We start from the raw sequence: 20,705 nt of genomic DNA, 5'->3' as shown, positions 1-20,705 counted from the left end.
CAGCTGCATTTTTCATGGAAAAATGTTCTTCTTTGCAGTTTATACAGTACCTCTAGATACGTCTATTTGTATATAATTTTTATTTATCCAAAATCTTCCAAAGTGAGTAATCTTCACAGAAAACCATGTAAAAAATTGCAACACCAAGCAATCTTCATTCGGAAAAGCATATGTCAAAAGCCTGACTTACATATGAGATAGAGATAGCTGCTGGTTGCAAGCTATTCCTCCTCACTCCACTCTGACCTTATTTTAATATGCGATAGGAATAAACCACTGCTATTCACTAAAATCCACCATACCCATTCCTTCTTTAACCCATAACCTGCCATTGGGGAAGGGCAAAAGACCCTCATACACAGGGGCGTAGCTAATGTCTCTTGGGCCCTGGTGCAAGAGGTCAACTTGGGCCCCCCCCCCCCTTTCTCGATGCTATTGGTAGATATATATCTCAAGACTGATATTACCAATAATACCAGTATACAGGAAATATTATCACCGTACATATTACCGCCATACTGTTACTAAACAAATCCTGTTTACTGAGACCCATATTACCAGTACACAAGGGGAAATATTACTGCCACACCACAACCCTCACCACCATATTGTTACTGACCAAATCCAGTATACCAAATCCAATAAAACACAGTACCAGATAACAACAAATAATACCACCACATACTGAGTAACACCACTGCTGCTACTGACTAATACCACCACTGCTACTGAATATAATCCTCTGTACATAGACCAATATCACCTCATCCAGTCATATAGAGGTGGATGCAGCTCCACACAGGCTCTATACACCATATAAATTACAGTGCAGTTATATCAAGTGACTCACAGGGGACGTCTTCTCTGATCAGAGTTCTTCCCTTTTCATCTTCTTCTCCATCTGCCCTGGGCCATTATGAGAACGTCTGAGCCACGAATCCACAGAATCTGCCAGACAGACATATTAGTCTCCTCACACTGACACCATCCTCATCTCTATACACACTGCACATCTGTATTGGCCCCTTTACACCCTCATTTAGTAGCTAGCCCTGACACTATGTGATCTCCTTATAGTACATATCCCCCTCTGTGCATGCCCTATTGTATACACCCCCCATGTAGTCCACCTTATAGATGGCCCCCCAATGTTTCCCCCTTATAGATGCCCCCCCATGTTATCCCCCATATAGATGCCCCCCATGTTATCCCCCATATAGATGGCCCCCCATTTTATCCCCCTTACAGATGCCCCCCATGTTGTCCCCTCCTCCTGCCCCTTCATCACCATACTACTACCCCTTTCATCCTCCTGCCCTCCATCATCATACCACTACACTCTTCATCATCCTCTTGTTCCTTCATCATCATACCACTACACCCCCATCATCTTTTGTTTCATCATCATACCACTACACCCCCATCATCCTCTTGTTCCATCATCATCATACCACTACACCCCCATCATCCTCTTGTTCCATCATCATCATACCACTACACCCCCCATCATCCTCTTGTTCCATCATCATCATACCACTACACCCCCATCATCCTCTTGTTTCATCATCATACCACTACACCCCCATCATCCTCTTGTTTCATCATCATACCACTACACCCCCCATCATCCTCTTGTTCCATCATCATCATACCACTACACCCCCATCATCCTCTTGTTCCATCATCATACCACTACACCCCCATCATCCTCTTGTTTCATCATCATCATACCACTACACCCCCATCATCCTCTTGTTCCATCATCATCATACCACTACACCCCCCATCATCCTCTTGTTCCATCATCATCATACCACTACACCCCATCATCCTCTTGTTTCATCATCATACCACTACACCCCCATCATCCTCTTGTTTCATCATCATACCACTACACCCCCCATCATCCTCTTGTTCCATCATCATCATACCACTACACCCCCATCATCCTCTTGTTCCATCATCATACCACTACACCCCCATCATCCTCTTGTTTCATCATCATCATACCACTACACCCCCATCATCCTCTTGTTCCTTCATCATCATACCACTACACCCCCATCATCCTCTTGTTCCTTCATCATACCACTACACCCCCCATCATCCTCTTGTTTCATCATCATACCACTACACCCCTCATCATCCTCTTGTTCCATCATCATACCACTACACCCCCATCATCCTCTTGTTTCATCATCATACCACTACACCCCCCATCATCCTCTTGTTTCATCATCATACCACTACACCCCTCATCATCCTCTTGTTCCATCATCATACCACTACACCCCCATCATCCTCTTGTTCCTTCATCATACCACTACACCCCATCATCCTCTTGTTCCATCATCATACCACTACACCCCTCATCATGTCCTTTAAAACAAAAAAATCTTTACTCACCTGAATGGTTCCTCTAGTCTTCTAGTCACGCGCGCTGGCGGGCTTCTCGCTGCGGGGCGGGGCTTCCCGCGGAGGGGGCGGAGCTTCGCGGGACCTGTCTTTTTGCCTACCTGATGCTCCCAGCCCCGCACGTCAGCCGGCCCCGTCCCAGCCTCCTCTTGTGATCGCAGGCAAAACATTGCTTGCGGTCACAAGAGGGAGTGGGAGGGGAGCAGTGCAGTGGCAAGGGGGGGCCTCGCGGGCCCCCCCTTGGTAGCGGGCCGGTCGCGGCGGCGACCGCCGCGACCGTGGTAGCTGCGCCACTGCAAGCAGCTTCGGGGACACAGCAAGGTGGCATGGGGGGCCCAGCCGGGCCCCCCTGGCTGGCGGGCCGGGTCGCAACTGCGACCGTTGCGACCCCTGTAGCTACGCCACTGCTCATACACATTAGATCTTGTCAGTTTCAGCCAAATTCTCCAATGTGTATGTCCAGTTTAGGGTTATTTTGAGGTTTAGCACTCAGCTAATTTTGCTGAATAGTGATTAGTATACCACAACCAAATTACCACCAGCTTTATGCACAAAGCCCTGTAGCACTTGGCTCTCTTACTGACCACTTTGAGAGTTTCTTTTCTTTTAGCTTTCCTGTACAGCACATTCTATCACGATCTATGTGTGGTACCTTTTCCACTTTGTAGAACACATGGAAAGGTTTCAACTAAACTACTGTTTGCATATTTCATAATCTGGCTAAGTACAAATACATGTCCACTTTCTAATTAACATTAACATTATTTTAAGGATAACGTCACCTTTCTTATTCATAGATGCAATGTTTGATTTTCTGACATGAAAACAAATCAAAAGAAATCAAATTTATTAGGAAGCATGCACTTTTCTATATATGTCATTTTTCTATATATTTAGTGTCACTTACTCAATGAACAATGAACCAGGACAAAGGTACAGTTTGATGCTCTAGCCCTATATCTGAATACTATGGTGAAAGGCCAAATAATATGTTGGAGCACTACCTGTCACCCAGCACCCAGGCCCGGAACACATGACCTAGGTGCAACCCTTAACCCCTTGCCGCAAAATGACGTTTGGGGAACGTCATGTAAAGTAGGTAGTTAATGCAACATGACGTTCCCCAAACGTCATCTTGTTCCTGCCTCCCCCCGCTGTCGGTAAGTGAGATAGGGCAGCGGGAGGAGGCAGTTTCACACCACATCCTCCCGCTGCCTCTGCCCAGGAGGGGAGCCGCGCCCCCCCCGGCAGTTAACCCCATAAACGCCGTGGTCGATGCGACCGCATCGTCTATGGGGGAGATGTAATGTTTGCCCCCGATCGGGCGGCAGGAGGAGGCTGCAGCACGTTGCCTCCTCCCGCCGCCACTGTCACTGTGTCCCCTGGCCCCCCTTCCCCTGCCGCCGGTACCGGAGATCGCCGCTATCAACGTTATAACAGCAATCTAAAAATGATCAAAATTATGAAAATGTAATAATCAGACCCCAGATCAGCCCCCCTAGTGCCCCGATCACTAACCCGCTCCCTCCCCGGGCGGCCATAAAAATCCAAGATGGCCGCCCCCATCCCTGCGGACAAACGATGTTTGTTCGCAGGGATGGAAATGAAAAAATGATCAAAGCCCCATGCTCTCCGCCACCGGAGGTCCCGGAACAGGCGATCGGAGGTATATACTATATACCGCTGATCGCCTGTTCCCAGTGCTGCCGGCACTTTTTATCCCCTGTCACCATAAATCATTGGTGACAGGGGATAAAAAGTGTTACAGTGTCGCCCCCCAAGTCGCCCCCCACCCCCCCAGTCACCCCCGTCCCCCAGTCACCCGCCCACCCCATATACTCACCGGATCCACGGAGCTCCTTCCTCCTCGACGTCCTGACTGCTTCTGATGTGCGCATGCGCGCCAGAAGCAGCCAGCACTGAAAATTTAAAGTGACAGAGACCAATTTGGTCTCTGTCACTGAACTATGATTACTGTGATAGAAAATATCACAGTAATCATAGTAAGGGTACAAACCCACTTGACGTATTTGCTGCGTGAATCAGTCTTAAAAATAAGCAGGCAAAACACAGGTTGGCTTTATACAATTGTTCTGCGTTAAAATACGCAATTGCGTATTTTTAAAGCGTGAAGCTTGTTGTTAGCAAAGCATCAGTTGTTAACAACCTGTGCGAAAAACGCATGCAGCTTCACGCTTCAAAAATACTCAATTGCGTATTTTAACACAGAACAATTGTATAAAGCCAACCTGCGTTTTGCCTGCTTATTTTTAAGACTGATTCACGCAGCAAATACGTCAAGTGGGTTTGTACCCTCATACAGTGAAAATGAATGTATAAAGTACAAAAAGTGACAAACATACAAAAAAATAAAACACACACTTTTTATTATAGTAATAATTGCAGTTTACCCCCAAATTACCCCTAACCCCCCCAGATTACCCGTAACCACCGCACGTTGCCCATAACCGCCCCAGGTTGTCCGTAATCACGCCAGATTGCACGTAACCACCTCACATTGCCCGTAACCACCGCACGTTGCCCGTAATCACGCCAGATTGCCCGTAATCACGCAAGATTGCACGTAACCACCGCACATTGCCCCTAACCGCCCCAGGATGCCTGTAATCACACCAGATTACCCGTAACCACTGCACGTTGCCCCTAACCGCCCCAGGTTGCCCGTAATCACACCAGATTACCCGTATCCACCGCACGTTGCCCCTAACCGCCCCAGGTTGCCCGTAATCACGCCAAATTACTCGGAACCACCGCACTTTGCCACTGACCACCGCACGTTGCCACTGACCAATGCACGTTACCACTGACCGCCGCACGTTGCCACTGACCACCGCACGTTGCCCCTAACCACCACACACTGCCTCTAACCACCCCAAATTGCCAAAGACCCCCTCCAGATTGCCGTAACCAACCCAAATTACATATAAGCACTTTAGTTTATCCATAACCATCCCAGATTGTCCATAACCACCCCACATTGGTCGTAACCACAGCAGGTTACCTGTAACCACCCCAGATTGTCTGTAACCACCGCAGATTACCCGTAACCACCTCCAGATTACCCGTAACCACCCCACATTACCTGTTATCTAATTTTTTTTATTGTATTATAGTAACTGCGCTATTCTAATAACTGTTTCTAGCTGCGGTTTTGCTCTAGCAAATTGGCGCTCCCTTCCTTCTGAGCCCCGCTGTGTGCCTATACAGGGGTTTATGTCCACATATGGGGTACCGTTCTACTTAGGAGAACCTGCGTTACAGATTTTGGGGTACATTTTCTCTCCTGTTCCTCGTGAAATTTAGAAATTTCCAACTAAAGGAACATATTATTGGAAAAATTCGAGTTTTTCATTTTTACTGTCTTATTTTGAATACTTTCCTCTAATACCTGTGGGGTCAAAATGCTCACCACACCCCAAGATGAATTCTTTGAGGGGTGTACTTTCCAAAATGGGGTGACTTATGGTGGGATTTTACTCAGCTGGCACTACAGGGGCACTGTAAACGCATCTGGCGCTCAGAAACTTCTTCAGCAAAATCTGCACTGAAAATGCTAATTGGCGCTCCCTTCCTTCTGATCCCTGCTGTGTGCCCATAGAGTGGTTTATGCCCACATATGGGGTAACATTCTACTCAGGAGCACCTGCGTTATAAATTTTTGGGTACATTTTTTCTCCTGTTCCTCGTGAAATTAAGAAATTTCAAACTAAACAAACATATTATTGGAAAAATTCGAGTTTTTCTTTTTTACTCTCTACTTTTAAATACTTTCCTCTAATACCTGTGGGGTCAAAATTGTCACCATACCCCAAGATGAACTCTTTGAGGGGTGTACTTTCCTAAATTGGGTCACTTTTGGGGGGGTTCTATTCTGCTGACACTACAGGGGCGCTGCAAACGCACCTGGCGCTCAGAAACTTCTTCAGAAAAATCTGCACTGAAAATGCTAATTGGCGCTCCTTCCCTTCTGAGCCCGGCTAAGTGCCCATACAGTGGTTTATGCCCACATATGGGGTACCGTTCTACTCAGGAGAACCTGCGTTACAGATCTGGCCATGCAGCTTCTCCCCTGTTCCTAGTGAAATTGATAAATTTCAAACTAAACGAACATATTATTGGAAAAATTCTAGTTTTTCAATTTTATTGTCTTATTTTGAATACTTTCCTCTAATACCTGTGGGGTCAAAATGGTCACCACACCCCAAGATGAATTCTTCCAGGGGTGTACTTTCCAAAATGGGGTTACTTTTGGGGGGTTTCTCTTCTGCAGACACTACAGGGGTGCTGCAAACGCACCTGGCGCTCAGAAACTTCTTCAGCAAAATCTGCATTAAAAAAGTTAATTGGCGCTTCTTCCCTTCTGAGACCGGCTGTGTGCCCATACAGTGGTTAACACCCACATATGGGGAACCGTTGTATTCAGGAGAACCTGCGTTACAAATTTTTGCATGCTTTTTTTCTCATGTTCCTTTTGAAAATGAGAAACTTTAATCTAAACGTATATATTATTCGAAAATTTAAATGTTCGATTTTTTTATGGCCTAATTGTGAATACTTTCCTTCAGCCCCTGTAGGGTTAAAATGCTCATTATACCCCTAGATTAATTCTTTAAGGTGTCTAGTTTCCAAAATGGGGTCACATATGGGGGTTTTCAGTATACAAGCCTTCTAAATCCATTTAAAAAAAGAACTGGTCCCTAAAAAAATCAGTTTGGGAAATTTTCACAAAATGTGATAATTTGCTAATAAATTTCTAAGCCCCATAACACTCTAAAAAAGTAAAATATGTTTCCCAAATTATGCCAGAATAAAGTGGACATATTGGTAATGTGATTTAGCAACTAATTTATGTGCTATGACTTCCTTTTTTATAAGCAGAGAATTTCAGAAGTTCACAAAATGCAGAATTTTCAAATTTTTCATGATATTTTGATGTTTTTCACAAAAAAATACACAAAGTAATGACCAAATTTTGCTACTAATATAAAGTGTCATATGTGACGAAAAAACAATCTCAGAATCGCTAGCATACGTTAAAGCATCACTGAGCTATAAGCGCATAAAGTGAGACAGGTCAGATTTTGAAAAATGAGCCTGGTCATTAAGGCCAAAACAGGCTTTAGAGGCAAGGGGTTAATTAACATTTAAGACTGGCATATGAAACACCAGCCTGAATAACTGTGCTATACTATAAACATTAGCCAGGAGTATTGGGGGGTTCTTGCGGGTATAGTGGGTATGGTTATAATCCAAAATTGTTGTGGAAGGGAGATATAGTTAGTTTAAAGTGGTAGTGCGGCGCTAAGAAATTATTCACAGAATAACACACATTACAAAGTTATACAACTTTGTAATGTATGTTATGTCTGTGAATTGCCCCCTTCCCTTTGTCCCCCCACCCCTGCACGTGTACCCAAAAGTGTGGTGCATTGGCGGCTGAGCATCTGATGACGCGGCAGAGGGCGGCCGGCACTCTGGACGATTGGAGAGCTTTGGCCGTCCGTCCGAAGATGACGTCGTGACACAAGATGATGGACGGGCGTGACACGGATCAGGTATGTATAATGCACCACACTTCCGGGTACACGTTCGGGGGTGGGGGGACACAGGGAAGGGGGCGATTCACAAACATAACATACATTACAAATTGTATAACTTTGTAATGTGTGTTATTCTGTGAATAATTTCTTAGCACCGCACTACCCCTTTAATTTCCAGCTATAGTAATACAGGAGGAACAGGACATTCATTACAGAGTATATACTACATAGAAAGTTGGAATACAGATAGCAAAGCATAAAGTTTGCATCAGAAGCAGAAGGGAAGCAGGAAAAGTAGTAAAATAATGATTTACCATGTTCAGCATTGTTAGCGTTTTTATAGGTGAAAATAACTAGGGATGAGTGAACCGTCGGACTTTTGGACCGACGGCATCTTCGCTCAATTACTATGCCTGCGATGCCTGCGATCCCGGGTGAATAGTTGCGCTCCTGGGAATCTGCGGGCAGGATCTTCCAGGGAATTCAAGATACATTTCCAGGGAATCCCCTGGAAGATCCCGGCCGCAGATTCCCGGGAGCGCAACTATGCACCCGGGATCGCAGGCATCGCACTGGAGTGAGCGGCTTTCAGACCTAAAGTTCCGCTCATTTCTAAAAATAACAGGACATGAGTACAGTTTGTAATATATGTTCCAGCAACTGAGATTGGATGCTTTCTTATATCTAGTGAGTCTACAAATTAGATATGTCAGCACTGTTTATAGGACTATATCTTGTAATGCTTTGGCTAGAAGTACAAGCTGTTTTTAGTTGCGGCCCCTGGGGTCAGTTCTAGGAGACCAATGCTGCAATGCATATATTACATTTAGGGAATACATCCTACACTCATGTTATATAGAGTTTTTTTGTCTGCTCAATGATAAGCTCTAATTTTTTTCTATTGACAAAGATCCAAAAGGCAAAAATGCGTTTATCTGTCTTAACTTTTTATATGTTCGACATATTTTCTAAAATGGCTGAAATCCCCAATGCTTGTTTTTTTCTATTGTATTACCCCACAAAGCCTAAACCTTGTTTTCATGTCGCAATTGTAAGTGTTATGTCTCATGTCAGGCTGAATACAGCAGACAATGATTATCTATGAGATCCCATAACATCACAACAGTTTGTATATGGCAGCCATGGTCATTTGATTTGTAACTATTTGCCTTTGTGTCTCCTATGTAGACAAATCAAGTGTGTGAAGCAATTTTCAAGTAAGTTGGACTGTTGTGTGCACAGAATGAACTTAATATGGATGTAAAAGAACGTAGGCCTTATTGTTCCTTGACAAAGAGTCGGCGAGACAAAGAAAGACGTTACACAAATTCTTCGGTGGACAATGATGACTGTAGAGTGCCTACACAAAAATCGTACAGCTCGAGTGAAACCCTGAAAGCTTTTGATCATGATTCTTCACGGCTGCTCTATGGAAACCGGGTGAAAGATCTGGTTCACAGAGAATCAGATGAATATACCAGACAAGGTACGTTCCTATATGTGTCATGTATATTTATACGCTATTAATTTAGCAGCTGAAGAACAATCTTGACCATTTCACAAACTTGTATAGAATAAATTTGGCTTTTTACAATCCATATGACTGCAAAAAGACAAGCTTTAAAACTCTACAAATCACACAAAATAATATGTCCTGCAAAAAATCTCTACTTACTGCGTGTCAGTATAACACTGTGATATATCAAAAATGTCTTCTCTACATTACATTATTCCAATCAGGTCTTATGTAAGATGGACTTGTCAATAATTGTATCCCATTTTACTGTCTTTCATGGGTTTCTCTATAAAAGAAACTGCTGTGTTCTGGGGGTAGCTGTGCATTGTTGTGGCTGCTAGGTGGGTGTTGAGTCACTTGTCACGGTGGCCAGAAGTGGTGTTGGAACCCACCCCTGGGCAAACGGGCACTGCGCTCAACAGAGAGGGTGTGGGTCTAGGTGTAGGTGCGACAAACATAGGCGTCCAGTGACTTAACCAAGGTAACTTTTTTTACTGGAGGAACTTCAGTGCAATACAGTACAGTTGCAGTAATAACTTTGAGAGTAGGTGCCAGTGACAGGTAGTTATAAGTAGTTGTGAAGAGAAGAGAGTAGGGATGCCCCTGGGGGTTTGTCCAGGTAGTGGTGTACTCTGCCGGGATGAGTTTGTAGAAGTGTTTGAGAGTGAAGAATACTCATACTCACGTTTAGCTAGTGTGCCATCTAAACGCTTTTTGCCCTAACCAGTTCAGCGAGCGCCAGGTTGAGTAGTATAAGCTGCAGGTCTTTACAACTGGGTGTAGCAGACTTTCCGAGACTTCCCAGAAAAGCCGTGCACAGACAGTAAGATACGTCAGTTTCCCCCTATTTGTTCTACTGGGGTCAGTACCTAGATGTGGTTACTGCCCTTAGGTTACTAAAGAGGGATCCCAGGCGTGAACAAAGCTTCCTCTGAGGACAGCTACCCCTCCCAAGGCCTTAGTACTGCATACTGGAGATAGACAGCCACAGAGAAGAAGTGTGCTTGCTCTGGTGTCTTAGTCCCTCCCCATGTCTACTGATAAACGACCTCCCAATAGGAAATAACTTCCTCTTATAGGGGCACCATTACTGGACTATGGTTAGTAAGGTTGTGAAAACAGGAGAGAGAAAAGGTAGGATTGATAGAAAAAAGAGAAAAAACATCTGCACCTAAGATAGGACAAAACAGAATATGTGAAAAACTAAAGTTAACCCATTACACCTTCAGCTGTGCCCCATAAACAACACAAGTATAAAGCAGAGAGTTACACCTATTAGGGAAAATACATAACATCTCCTTCATCCCCTTTGTGTCATACCTGACAGAGATACTTTAACCAGTTGGAATAAAACTTAGTTGAACCACCTGTACTGAGACACTACAAAACAATAGGAAGTACAGCTTTACTTGTTAAAAGGGGGGTGCCCCACTTTGTGACTCTTTAGACCCAAGCACATGCTTGCCTTATTTTGGAATTTGTGGAGTTAATTAACATAATAATTCGAGAAAACAGTAACATTTAAAGACTAATGGTCACTCGGAAATAACTAAATCCAATGGCGGCAGGACCAGACTTCATCTTTAGTAGTCCAGGGCAGTAAGAGTGCCAGGGTAAGCAGCAGCAACACAAAGGGGCAGTTGTTGGGTTGGTTCAAAGCACGCCACTGGCACTTGTCACAATGAGCCAGGAGTGGGACCAGCTAGCCACTCAGACCACTCACTCAGCAGCACCAAGCGCAGTTGAGAGTTGTAGTTGCTGTAGTGCAGTGTAGTGAAGTGAGCCTTACACCGATGCTGGTGTATGGGAGTACAAAGGAAAACTGAGACTTAGATTAGGTATACCAGGAATAGTTTTACTTGTAATTCTTTGAAGGTGAGAAACAGAATCTGGCAGCTTGGAATACAACAACTTTTTGTTTAAGGCGACAAACATTTCTGCAGGGAGACAGATAAACAGAGTTCATAAACCCTGTAGCAGATATATATATATATATATATATATATATATATATATATATACTTGATAAAACCTTACAATCTGTAGAAATACAGTAGTGTTGCGCTAAACAAGGGGTAGTGTGGCGCTAAACAATTATTCACAAAATAACACACATTACAAAGTTATACAACTTTGTAATGTATGTTATGTATGTGAATGGTCCCCTTCCCCATGTTTCCCCCCACCCACCCTAGACCCGGAAGTGTGGTGCATTATACTCACCGCATCTCATGCTGACCCCCGTCCGCCATCTTGGGACAATGACGTAGTCTTCGAGAGGCCGGCCTAACTGCTCCATCCGTCCCTCATGCCGGCCCCCCTCTGCCACTTCATCAGCAGCTCAGCCGCGATTGGCTGAGCATAACTTTGCTCAGCCAATCGCCGCTGAGCACAGTTATGACGCGGCAGAGGGGGGCTGGCATGAGGGATGGATGGAGCGGTTAGGCCGGCCTCCCGAAGACTACATCATTGTCCCAAAATGGCGGACGGGGGTATAATGCACCACACTTCCGGGTCTAGCGTGGGTGGGGGGAAACATGGGAAAGGGGGCCGTTCACATACATAACATATATTACAAAGTTGTATAACTTTGTAATGTTTGTTATTTTGTGAATAATTGTTTAGCGCCGCACTACCCTTTAAGATAATACAGCTGTTTAGAATATACTTGAGACAATACTCAAGCTGAGTTCAATATAGGAAGGCAATATACTGAAGGTGAGTTACTGGTAGGTGAAATAGACTTTAGTGGTGCTGTGAGGTTTAGTAGAAGAGCTAGTTGTCCAGGAGACCCTCAAGGAACACACTAGCAACTTGCAGTAGAGACTCAGACTTTGCACTTAGCTAAACTACAGAGTTTGGTACCTCAGTTACTCGTAGATTCCTTCATAGGTAGCAGAACTAGAGAAGACAGACCCTCAGTGTAAAAAGGTTAGTCCCATCCTCACTGCAGCTCCATGCAATGCTCTAGCCGGACATGGCTAGGATTTAGTAGACAATAGAAAATACAGAAGTCCCGCACAAGACTCCTGGCGGCAGGCCAGGACCTGGAAGAACATTGTCAGCAGGCGCTGTGACGCTGCTCTCTCTCATAAGTTGTGAATAGACTGAAAAGCAGAATAGAACTGAAACCATTAGTCCCACCCATATATATACACTTAGAGTAACCCTCTTTGATAGGGCAATGCTCCTGAGGTAACTAGCTCATTGATTAGTTAGCTAAGTATAAGAAGACAGTGACAGCAAATACACAATCAAAAACAGAGACATCAGTTAACCCTTATACAACCCTTATACATTATATGATCTCAGCAATGCAGTAGAACAATGACATCTAGTGGCGGGAGTTACACACTACAGACCACAGTCTGAAAAGTTATTTACACACATGGTACCGACCTATACGTGTTTAGAAAAGACAGTGGACTGCTCTCTAAGACACTGCACCAGGACTTTTGATAGGGCAGAATAGTGGGACAAGTCAGTAGTGGCACCACAAATTCATACAAGCTTACATAAAATGCCAGAAGTAGGAGCAAAAGCAAAAGACAACTCATTGTTAGATGCAAGTAACCAGTGGGAGTTGTAGTCTCACAGACAATAGTTGTCTTGCAAGAAAGTTTAAACAACTAACATATAAAGAAGTCTGTCAAAAAATTTTATTTAAGTATTGTATTACCCCCCTAAAAGTTAGACAAATCACCAATATACATTTATTACGGGAAATGCACATAAAGTGTTTTTCCCCCTGCACTTACCATTGCATCAAGGCCTCCCTTCCTGGATAAAATGGTGATGTCACAACCCAACTCCCAGAGCATGTTCGGGCTGTGGCTGCTGGAGAGAATGATGGCAGGGGGACACAGAGGGACACAGGGCACTGAATGGACACTGAGCATCCCTCTGCCATCATCTCTCCAGCAGCCACAGCCCACACAGCTCTGGGAGTCGGGTCGTGACATTACCATTTTATCCAGTGAAGTGAAGCCTTGATGCAGTAGTAAGTGCAAGGAAAAAAACACTTAATAAACATTTCCTGTAATAAGTGTATATTGGTGATTTGTATAATTTTTGGGTGGCAGTACAATGCTTTAATAAAAATATTTGCCGGATTTCTCCTTTAACAGAATGACACAGACTCAAGGAAATATATGAAAACAACAGGACCAGAAAACTGGGTATAGTTCTGCAATATCTAAATCTTGGGCGCCGAGGCTCGGCTCACATGTATGCTGGAAGAGATTAGGGACAGAGATGCTGCTGGTCAGGGAGAGCTTTAAGGAGGGAATTAGCGTTCCAGTAGGCAGGGAATACTACAACAACTAAACAGCCCTTGTAAGTGCTTCAAATTGTTTTTAAATTGCATTACTACAGACTGCTGGCTGGGGCTTGCAGTGCAGCTACCACGATTTCAGCAGCACACTGTGGTGATCGGCTGCTGACAGAAAGGGGACATTAGGTGTTACATATAGACCCCTAAAAAGCGCTCAGTACTATTTTATTGGGACCTCTACTATATTTTCTGATTTCTGTATTTCTTACACAAGGCATATCTAAGTTCACTACTGCTTGTTCAGTGTAAAGGGGATGTCCCAGAGTGTGTATAGGTGCAGCCACCAACAGATTGTATCCCATAGCTGTTGCCCAGAATTTGGCATAATGGTGCGATTAGCTAGCCTCAGAGGCATCCATACATGCTGCCCCTGCTGTTTCCTGTCCATTTCCGTTGTGTTTCCATCATTTTCTGGGGTTAAGTTTTCACACGACCTTCCCTCTACCAAACTTGGTTCCCCTGCAAAAATGCTCGAGTTTCCCATTGACTTCAATGGGGTTCGTTACTCGAAACGAGCACTCGAGTACCGGGAGATATTCGCCCCGAGTAACGAGCACCCGAGCATTTTAGTACTCACTCATCACTAGTCAGAACCAGTTTTGTCATGTATAACATGCTGATAAAAAGTTTTAAAGATCCGTCTTGTCACGTATAACATGCTGATATAAAGTATAAAGTATTACAACATGCAGGTACAGTACTTTTTTTTATTTTGCATTATTCCCTGTATATGGTTCCCTTTTTAATTGTGTTCTTTATTTCAGGTTTCCATTGCATATTTATAGCCACTGGTATGGTCCTGTAGTAATGGCTGTGCCTGTATTGTATCTTTTGTGTGTATTCCTATTAGGTTGTCCTAGCTCTTAGCAGTGTACTTTGAGCATGAGCAGTAGCTCTAGGCTGCCTGAAGTTGGCTGCCTGGTACACATGCTGTATCGTTTGAACCATTGTATTCTGCTGCACTTACCAGACAGCAGAACCCTTATCAGGGCTGTCACAACAGGGAAGGGAGCCTTGAAAAACACACAGCAGGTCACTCAGCATCATATCTTCCATTTACCATGTAATCTCTTATTGCTGCCTAGAGTAATGGGAAGGAAGCCACAGAGCAATGCTCTGGTTCATTGTTATCATTCTAATACTATGTTACACAGCAGGCTATAGTAACATGGATAGAGCCTGGGAGACACAGCTTGATAACAATGAAACAGTACATCTCTATAAGATGCTTTCACCTACTGTATAGTGTAACACAGTATTGGAATGACAAGAATTAACACCTCTACTACTATATTATACTGTGGACTACAGTAACAGGGAAGGGAGCCTAGGAAAAATAAAGAGATGCTCTCTATCATTGTTCCCATTAATTTACTATGTAATACTGCTGGCCACATACCAGGCATTCAAGCCAGCAGTGTTACATATTGGGTGCATGGGAACTATAAAACAGAGCATTGCTCTGCGTGTCAATGTCTCCTATCCCCGATGCCATAGCAGACCGTTTTATACACACTTAATAGAACCTGGGAGCACAAAATTTACTAGAAAAAAGCAGTAGGGAAAGGTAAGGAAAGTAAGATAACAGGTGATATCAGGATATGGCATCATCATTATGCCTGCACCAGTTACTTTCAGGAGATGGCTGTGGCACAGATTGAAACTCCTGATGCTGTATACATTGCAAACTAGCAGCATGGGAAACAAGGAGCCAAAGCGCTTTAGCCTTGTCATGTGGAGCTACAGTATTGTTCTATGGTGGCAAGCCTATGGCACGTCAGCTGTTTCAAAACTACACTTCCAATCATACCTGGGCAGCCAAAGCCATATTTTTGGTTGCCTAGGCATGACTGGAATTGTAGTTTGTAGAGTGTAGAGTGCAGAAGGTATAGTCCTTGCCACAAAACGGAGACAGCAGAGCGCTAGTGGCAGACAATGAGAAAATATAATTTCTGTGACTGTGAAAGTGTACATAAATCATCTGATCACATTATTTTACCTTGCCAAAAAATCATGAGCAGTCAGACATATATCTATCATGTAATATTGGATCTGTCTGCCCTCCCTGCATGATGCTAGAGCCATGTGGTAGGGTGTAGTACCAATCTACAAGACTGGGGCATGTTTGCTGCATGGCTCAGTCTGTGTAATAGGGTTCTAAGTAATTTTGATACGACTATATAGAACATTCCTTCAGAAATCAATAATTGTCACATTATCACAGCTTTCAACAATGTGTTCACGTACCATGTATTCTGAAGGTATTTCTATTTTCAATAGATTAAAGTCAAGATTATAACATAGCTGGCTAAAGATTTCTAGTCAGGGCTAGTTCAAGCATACCAATGTCCTAAGGATATTTTACCAAATCTTTGTTCAGATAAATGAATGCCCCCCTCACCTAACCTGGGTTGCATGGGAGCAAAAACCTTCAACTAAAGGAATGATAAATCCACTTCTAGTTAGGTAAAAAAATAAAATATGATAGAAATGTAACCTGGAAAATAGCAGCTGAAGCAGTGAAGTTTAGAAATTACAGGAATGGGAAATAAAAATGTGGCTGAATCAGAGGTTTGGAAGGGTAATGAAAATCATAAAAAGAGAAGCTGATTGATTAAAGACTGAAGATTGGTAGGAATAAAAAATATTTAAGGGTGAAGGCCAAGATGTAAAAAGTGAATTTGGACAGATGTGAGTAGACTACAAATGTAGTAGAACTTTGCGTTTTGTGTTCATCCTATCGTTATTCATGGCTATAGAGTATGTCAGCCACATTATGTACCATGTACTTCAGGGAATTCCTGTACCTGTAGTCACGTCTTATCTAAGAACAAATAACATAACTTTCCCTGCTAGAGATTGATAGATAGATAGATAGATAGATAGATAGATAGATAGATAGATAGAGTCCATTTTTCATTGCTGCTGATCCTGCTCCACACTGATGAGGGGCAAATACCCTGAAACAGCTGTTTGTGGATAGATGCCTAGCCTGGGTAAGCCTTATCTTATGTCGTTACACTCGCAACAGAGTTAAATTTTGACTTAACCCTTTGAGGACCAGGCCCAAAATGACCCAGTGGACCGCGCAAATTTTGATCTTAGTGTTTCCGTTTTTCCCTCCTCCCCTTCTAAGAGCTCCAGCACTTTCAGTTTTTTATCTACAGGCCATGTAAGGGCTTATTTGTTACAGGAATAGTTGTACTTTGTAATGGCGTCATTCATTTTACCATAACATGTATGATGGAATTCCAAATATATTATTTATGAAGATATAAATAGGTGAAATCGTAAGAAAGAATGCAATATGGTAACGTTTGGGGGGTTCCTGTGTCTACGTAATGCACTATATGGTAAAAGCGACATGATACCATTACTCTATAGGTCAGTACGAACACAACCATATGCAGGTTACACAGATTCTCTAATGTTATATATATTTTTTTAAATGAAATCCTTTTTTTTGGCAATTAATTATAAATAAAATGGGACTATTGTGACGCTTATAAAGGTTTTATTTTTTCACCTACGGGGCTGTATGGGGTGTCATTTTTTCCGCCATGATCTCTAGTTTTTATTAATACCATATTTGTGAAGATCGGACGTTTTGATCACTTTTTATTAATTTTTTTATATATATAATGTAACATAAAATCGGTAATCCGTGCACTTTTTTCCCTCTTTTCGTGTACGCCGTTTACCGTTCGCAATGACGCTTGTTATATTTTAATAGATCGGACAATTACGCACGCTACGGTATATTATATGTTTATCTATTTATTTATTTTTATATGTTTTATTTATATAATGGGAAAGGGGGGTGATTTAGACTTTTATTGGGGGAGGGGTTTTGGGGTAGTGTGTTAGTGTTTTTAACTTTTTTTTTTTTACACATTTGAAGTCCCTTTGGGGGACTTGTACATTCACTACTTTGATTTATACACTGATGAATGCTATGCCATAGGCATAGCATTGATCAGTGTTATCGGCGCTCTGCTCATTGAGCCTGCCTGTGCAGGCTCAGTGACCAGAGCGCCGATCGGACCGCACGGAGGCAGGTGAGAGAGCTCCGGCGGCCCGTTTTACCGATCGGGACCCCCGCAGTCACACTGCGGGGGTCCCGATCGGTAAGTGACAGGGGACTCCCCCTGTCACTCACACTTAAACGCCGCGGTCGCACCGCGATCGCGGCGTTTAAGGAGTTAATGACACGCGGCAGCGCGATCGCTGCAGCGTGTCATTGCCGGTGAGGTCCCGGCTGCTGATTGCAGCCGGCCCCCACCTGCTATGAAGCGCGCTCCGCTCCGGAGCACGCTTCATAGCGTGAGAAACACCCAGGGCGTACAGTTATGCCCTAGGTCGTCTGGGGACAGACTTCCATGGCGTAACTATACGCCCTGGGTCGTCTAAGGGTTAAATGGGCCACCCTGGTGTTTCTCTATGCTCGCAATAGAGTTAGGACTTGAGGGGCTACGTATCTAGGTGGTTTGGCGATCTCTCCACTGGAAGGCACCCCTTGGCAACAGGCTTCCTTCTCTAGAAAGAGAGATATCTATCTGGCTATTCCCGTGTTTTGAGACTTGCAAATGAGGCTTCACAGACCCCTTCTTTGCATAGAGAGATAGATAGATAGATAGATAGATAGGTCTTATGCTTAATTAATGTTACAAGTCAGGACTATAGCAAAAAAAAAAAAATAATAATAATAATAACAGAATGAAAATTTCTGTTTCGAATAAGTAAGAGACTAAATACATTGGCACTTTGCAAAAAGATCAAAAACTTCTGTTGCCAATCACTTCTAGTCAGTTTCCCAATTTTCAGCTGTGACCCAAGCATATACACTTTCAATAGCTGTCATACGAACGCTTGTTCAGCTGACAGCTGTCCCTCCCATTCACTCCATTCACATGAATGCTCGGTTTGGAAGAACGCATATGTTTTTGAAATGGGCAGATAGGAACAAAAGAAAGGATAGTTAAAATCCATCTTTTTCTCACCTGACATTATCTGCTGGGGGAGGGTCGGGAGGCTTCCATATACATTAGATGGGTGTCTGGTCCCACCAAAATAGACGGAGTCAGCGAACTTGTCACTAATGTGTATGGAGTTATACAGTACAGTGACATACACTCATCAAAGGACATGGGAAACCACTGTAATTTTGCATGTCTTTTTATACTTTGTTATAATGTATACTTCAAAACATTGCTTTTGGGGGAAAATACCTCTGTATTATGGTGCCATACAAAGGCAGCATAAGGCAGTACATGGTGTTGCAGCAGCTTCATAGTTTACATGGTTGAGATCTTTACACCTATAATAATGAAAGCAAAGCTGCATCAATAACTCTTGAACAATACATTATGTATTTGTTTCAGTAAGTCCTAACTCAATGCTGGCTCCCACCACATGATGGATTGTCGTATTGCTATGTTAATAAACACACGATTACTGCACCACTACACATGGCAACCACTAGAACGACTAAATAGGAAACACAAGTGCTGGTTCTTTATGTACACATGCCATGCATTCCCCGTGATTTATTTCACATCTTATTTGACATTGTTATAGAAAGTCAGAATATTTTATAGAAATGACATGTTGTTTCCATGATAAGGGCTTAGTTCTGTAAGTGGGTATACTGTAACAGTTTATAAATGTATCAGCGCCAAATGTTGTTCTTATAAATACAAGCGTTCAGGCAGTCTCCTCATGACATACAACATTAATGAGACATTTCATCAGTTGTCTTTCCTTAGATCACTTTTGGTAGGTACAAACCATTGCAGACAAGGAACACCAAGAAAACACCACTGATCCTGAATGTCCGCTTATGACATGTAGACTTTAAACCACATTTGGCTGAATGGCAATAGTGAAGACACATGATGACCAGAGGCACAAGTACAGTGATACATCAGTTCTCAAACTACTTGGAACTCAAGCAGTATTTTCAAGAAAAGTTTGCTTTGTTTCTCAAGCTCTTGCTTTGTTCTCAAACACTTTTCAGGCACCCAATCTTGAAGTGCAGTAATACTGCGGTGTTCGAACAAAAATGTACCTGGAAGTAACGTTCAGAATTCAAACTTTGGTATCTAAACGTTTTTGTAAGCGTGGATCGTGGGTTGTACCTATTGAGTTTAGCACTGGTGAGACTTCCCATAGAGTATAGTACTATATAAGACTGCTGGAGTGCATATACAGTCCAGTAGTAATACAGTCAGTGCACCACCATCTCCCATCTGTCACATTGCTGGGATGGGGGGTCTTCTATACAGTAAAGGATGAGCGAGGATTACTGTACCATAATTGCTGGTTTTGTTGAATGTTTCTTGTGTAAAATGTACTGTACACTATAGTGCTGTTCTGTACTGCACTGCAGGGATTATACTGGGAACTTTTCAATGTAATAAATTAGTATTGTAGGTAATTATTGGTGGGTGCTGAAACCAATTACACACATTTACATTATTTCCTATGGGGAAAACACTGTTCAGTTCTCAAACTGCCTTCCTGAACCAATTAAGTACAAGAACCCAGGTACCACTGTATAATTTTGCTTCTCCCCACCAACAGAGCACAGATTGACCCCCAGAAGGTTAATTTAACCCAGTGAGGGCCAGACTGTTACTTTCAGAATAACTAGGTACACCTGGTTAAATACTCAAGTTTCCCATTGATTTCAATGGGACTCGTTACTCTAATCAAGCACTCAAGTTAACAAGCATTTGAGTATTTTTGTGCTTGCTCATCTCTAATCATGTTGCATTTGGACAGTGGGCATCAGAATGAGGTAAAAGTGAAAGAAATCAAATTAGCTATTCCAAGCAAGACTGATTTTCTCAACATTAAGACATGGCTAGACTGGAAGTTT

General features: G+C 43.1%; 1 protein-coding gene across 5 annotated transcripts in view; it reads left to right on the top strand.

The window, feature by feature from the left end:
* Positions 1-20,705, top strand: part of TENM3 (teneurin transmembrane protein 3) — a 1,065,662-nt gene that overhangs the window by 355,540 nt on the left and 689,417 nt on the right. For all 5 annotated transcript variants that reach the window (XM_069977777.1, XM_069977778.1, XM_069977779.1 and 2 more), the window contains one exon: positions 9,165-9,462. In XM_069977777.1, the coding sequence (XP_069833878.1) occupies positions 9,231-9,462 (232 nt within the window). In that variant the 5' untranslated portion in view covers positions 9,165-9,230. The remainder of the gene's footprint in view (positions 1-9,164; positions 9,463-20,705) is intronic.

The sequence above is a fragment of the Dendropsophus ebraccatus genome, chromosome 7, assembly GCF_027789765.1.
Source record: "Dendropsophus ebraccatus isolate aDenEbr1 chromosome 7, aDenEbr1.pat, whole genome shotgun sequence".
Classification (NCBI taxonomy): Eukaryota; Metazoa; Chordata; class Amphibia; order Anura; family Hylidae; genus Dendropsophus; species Dendropsophus ebraccatus.
The sequence above is the reverse complement of the archived record's forward strand: the minus strand, read 5'-3'. Positions and strand labels throughout refer to the sequence as shown.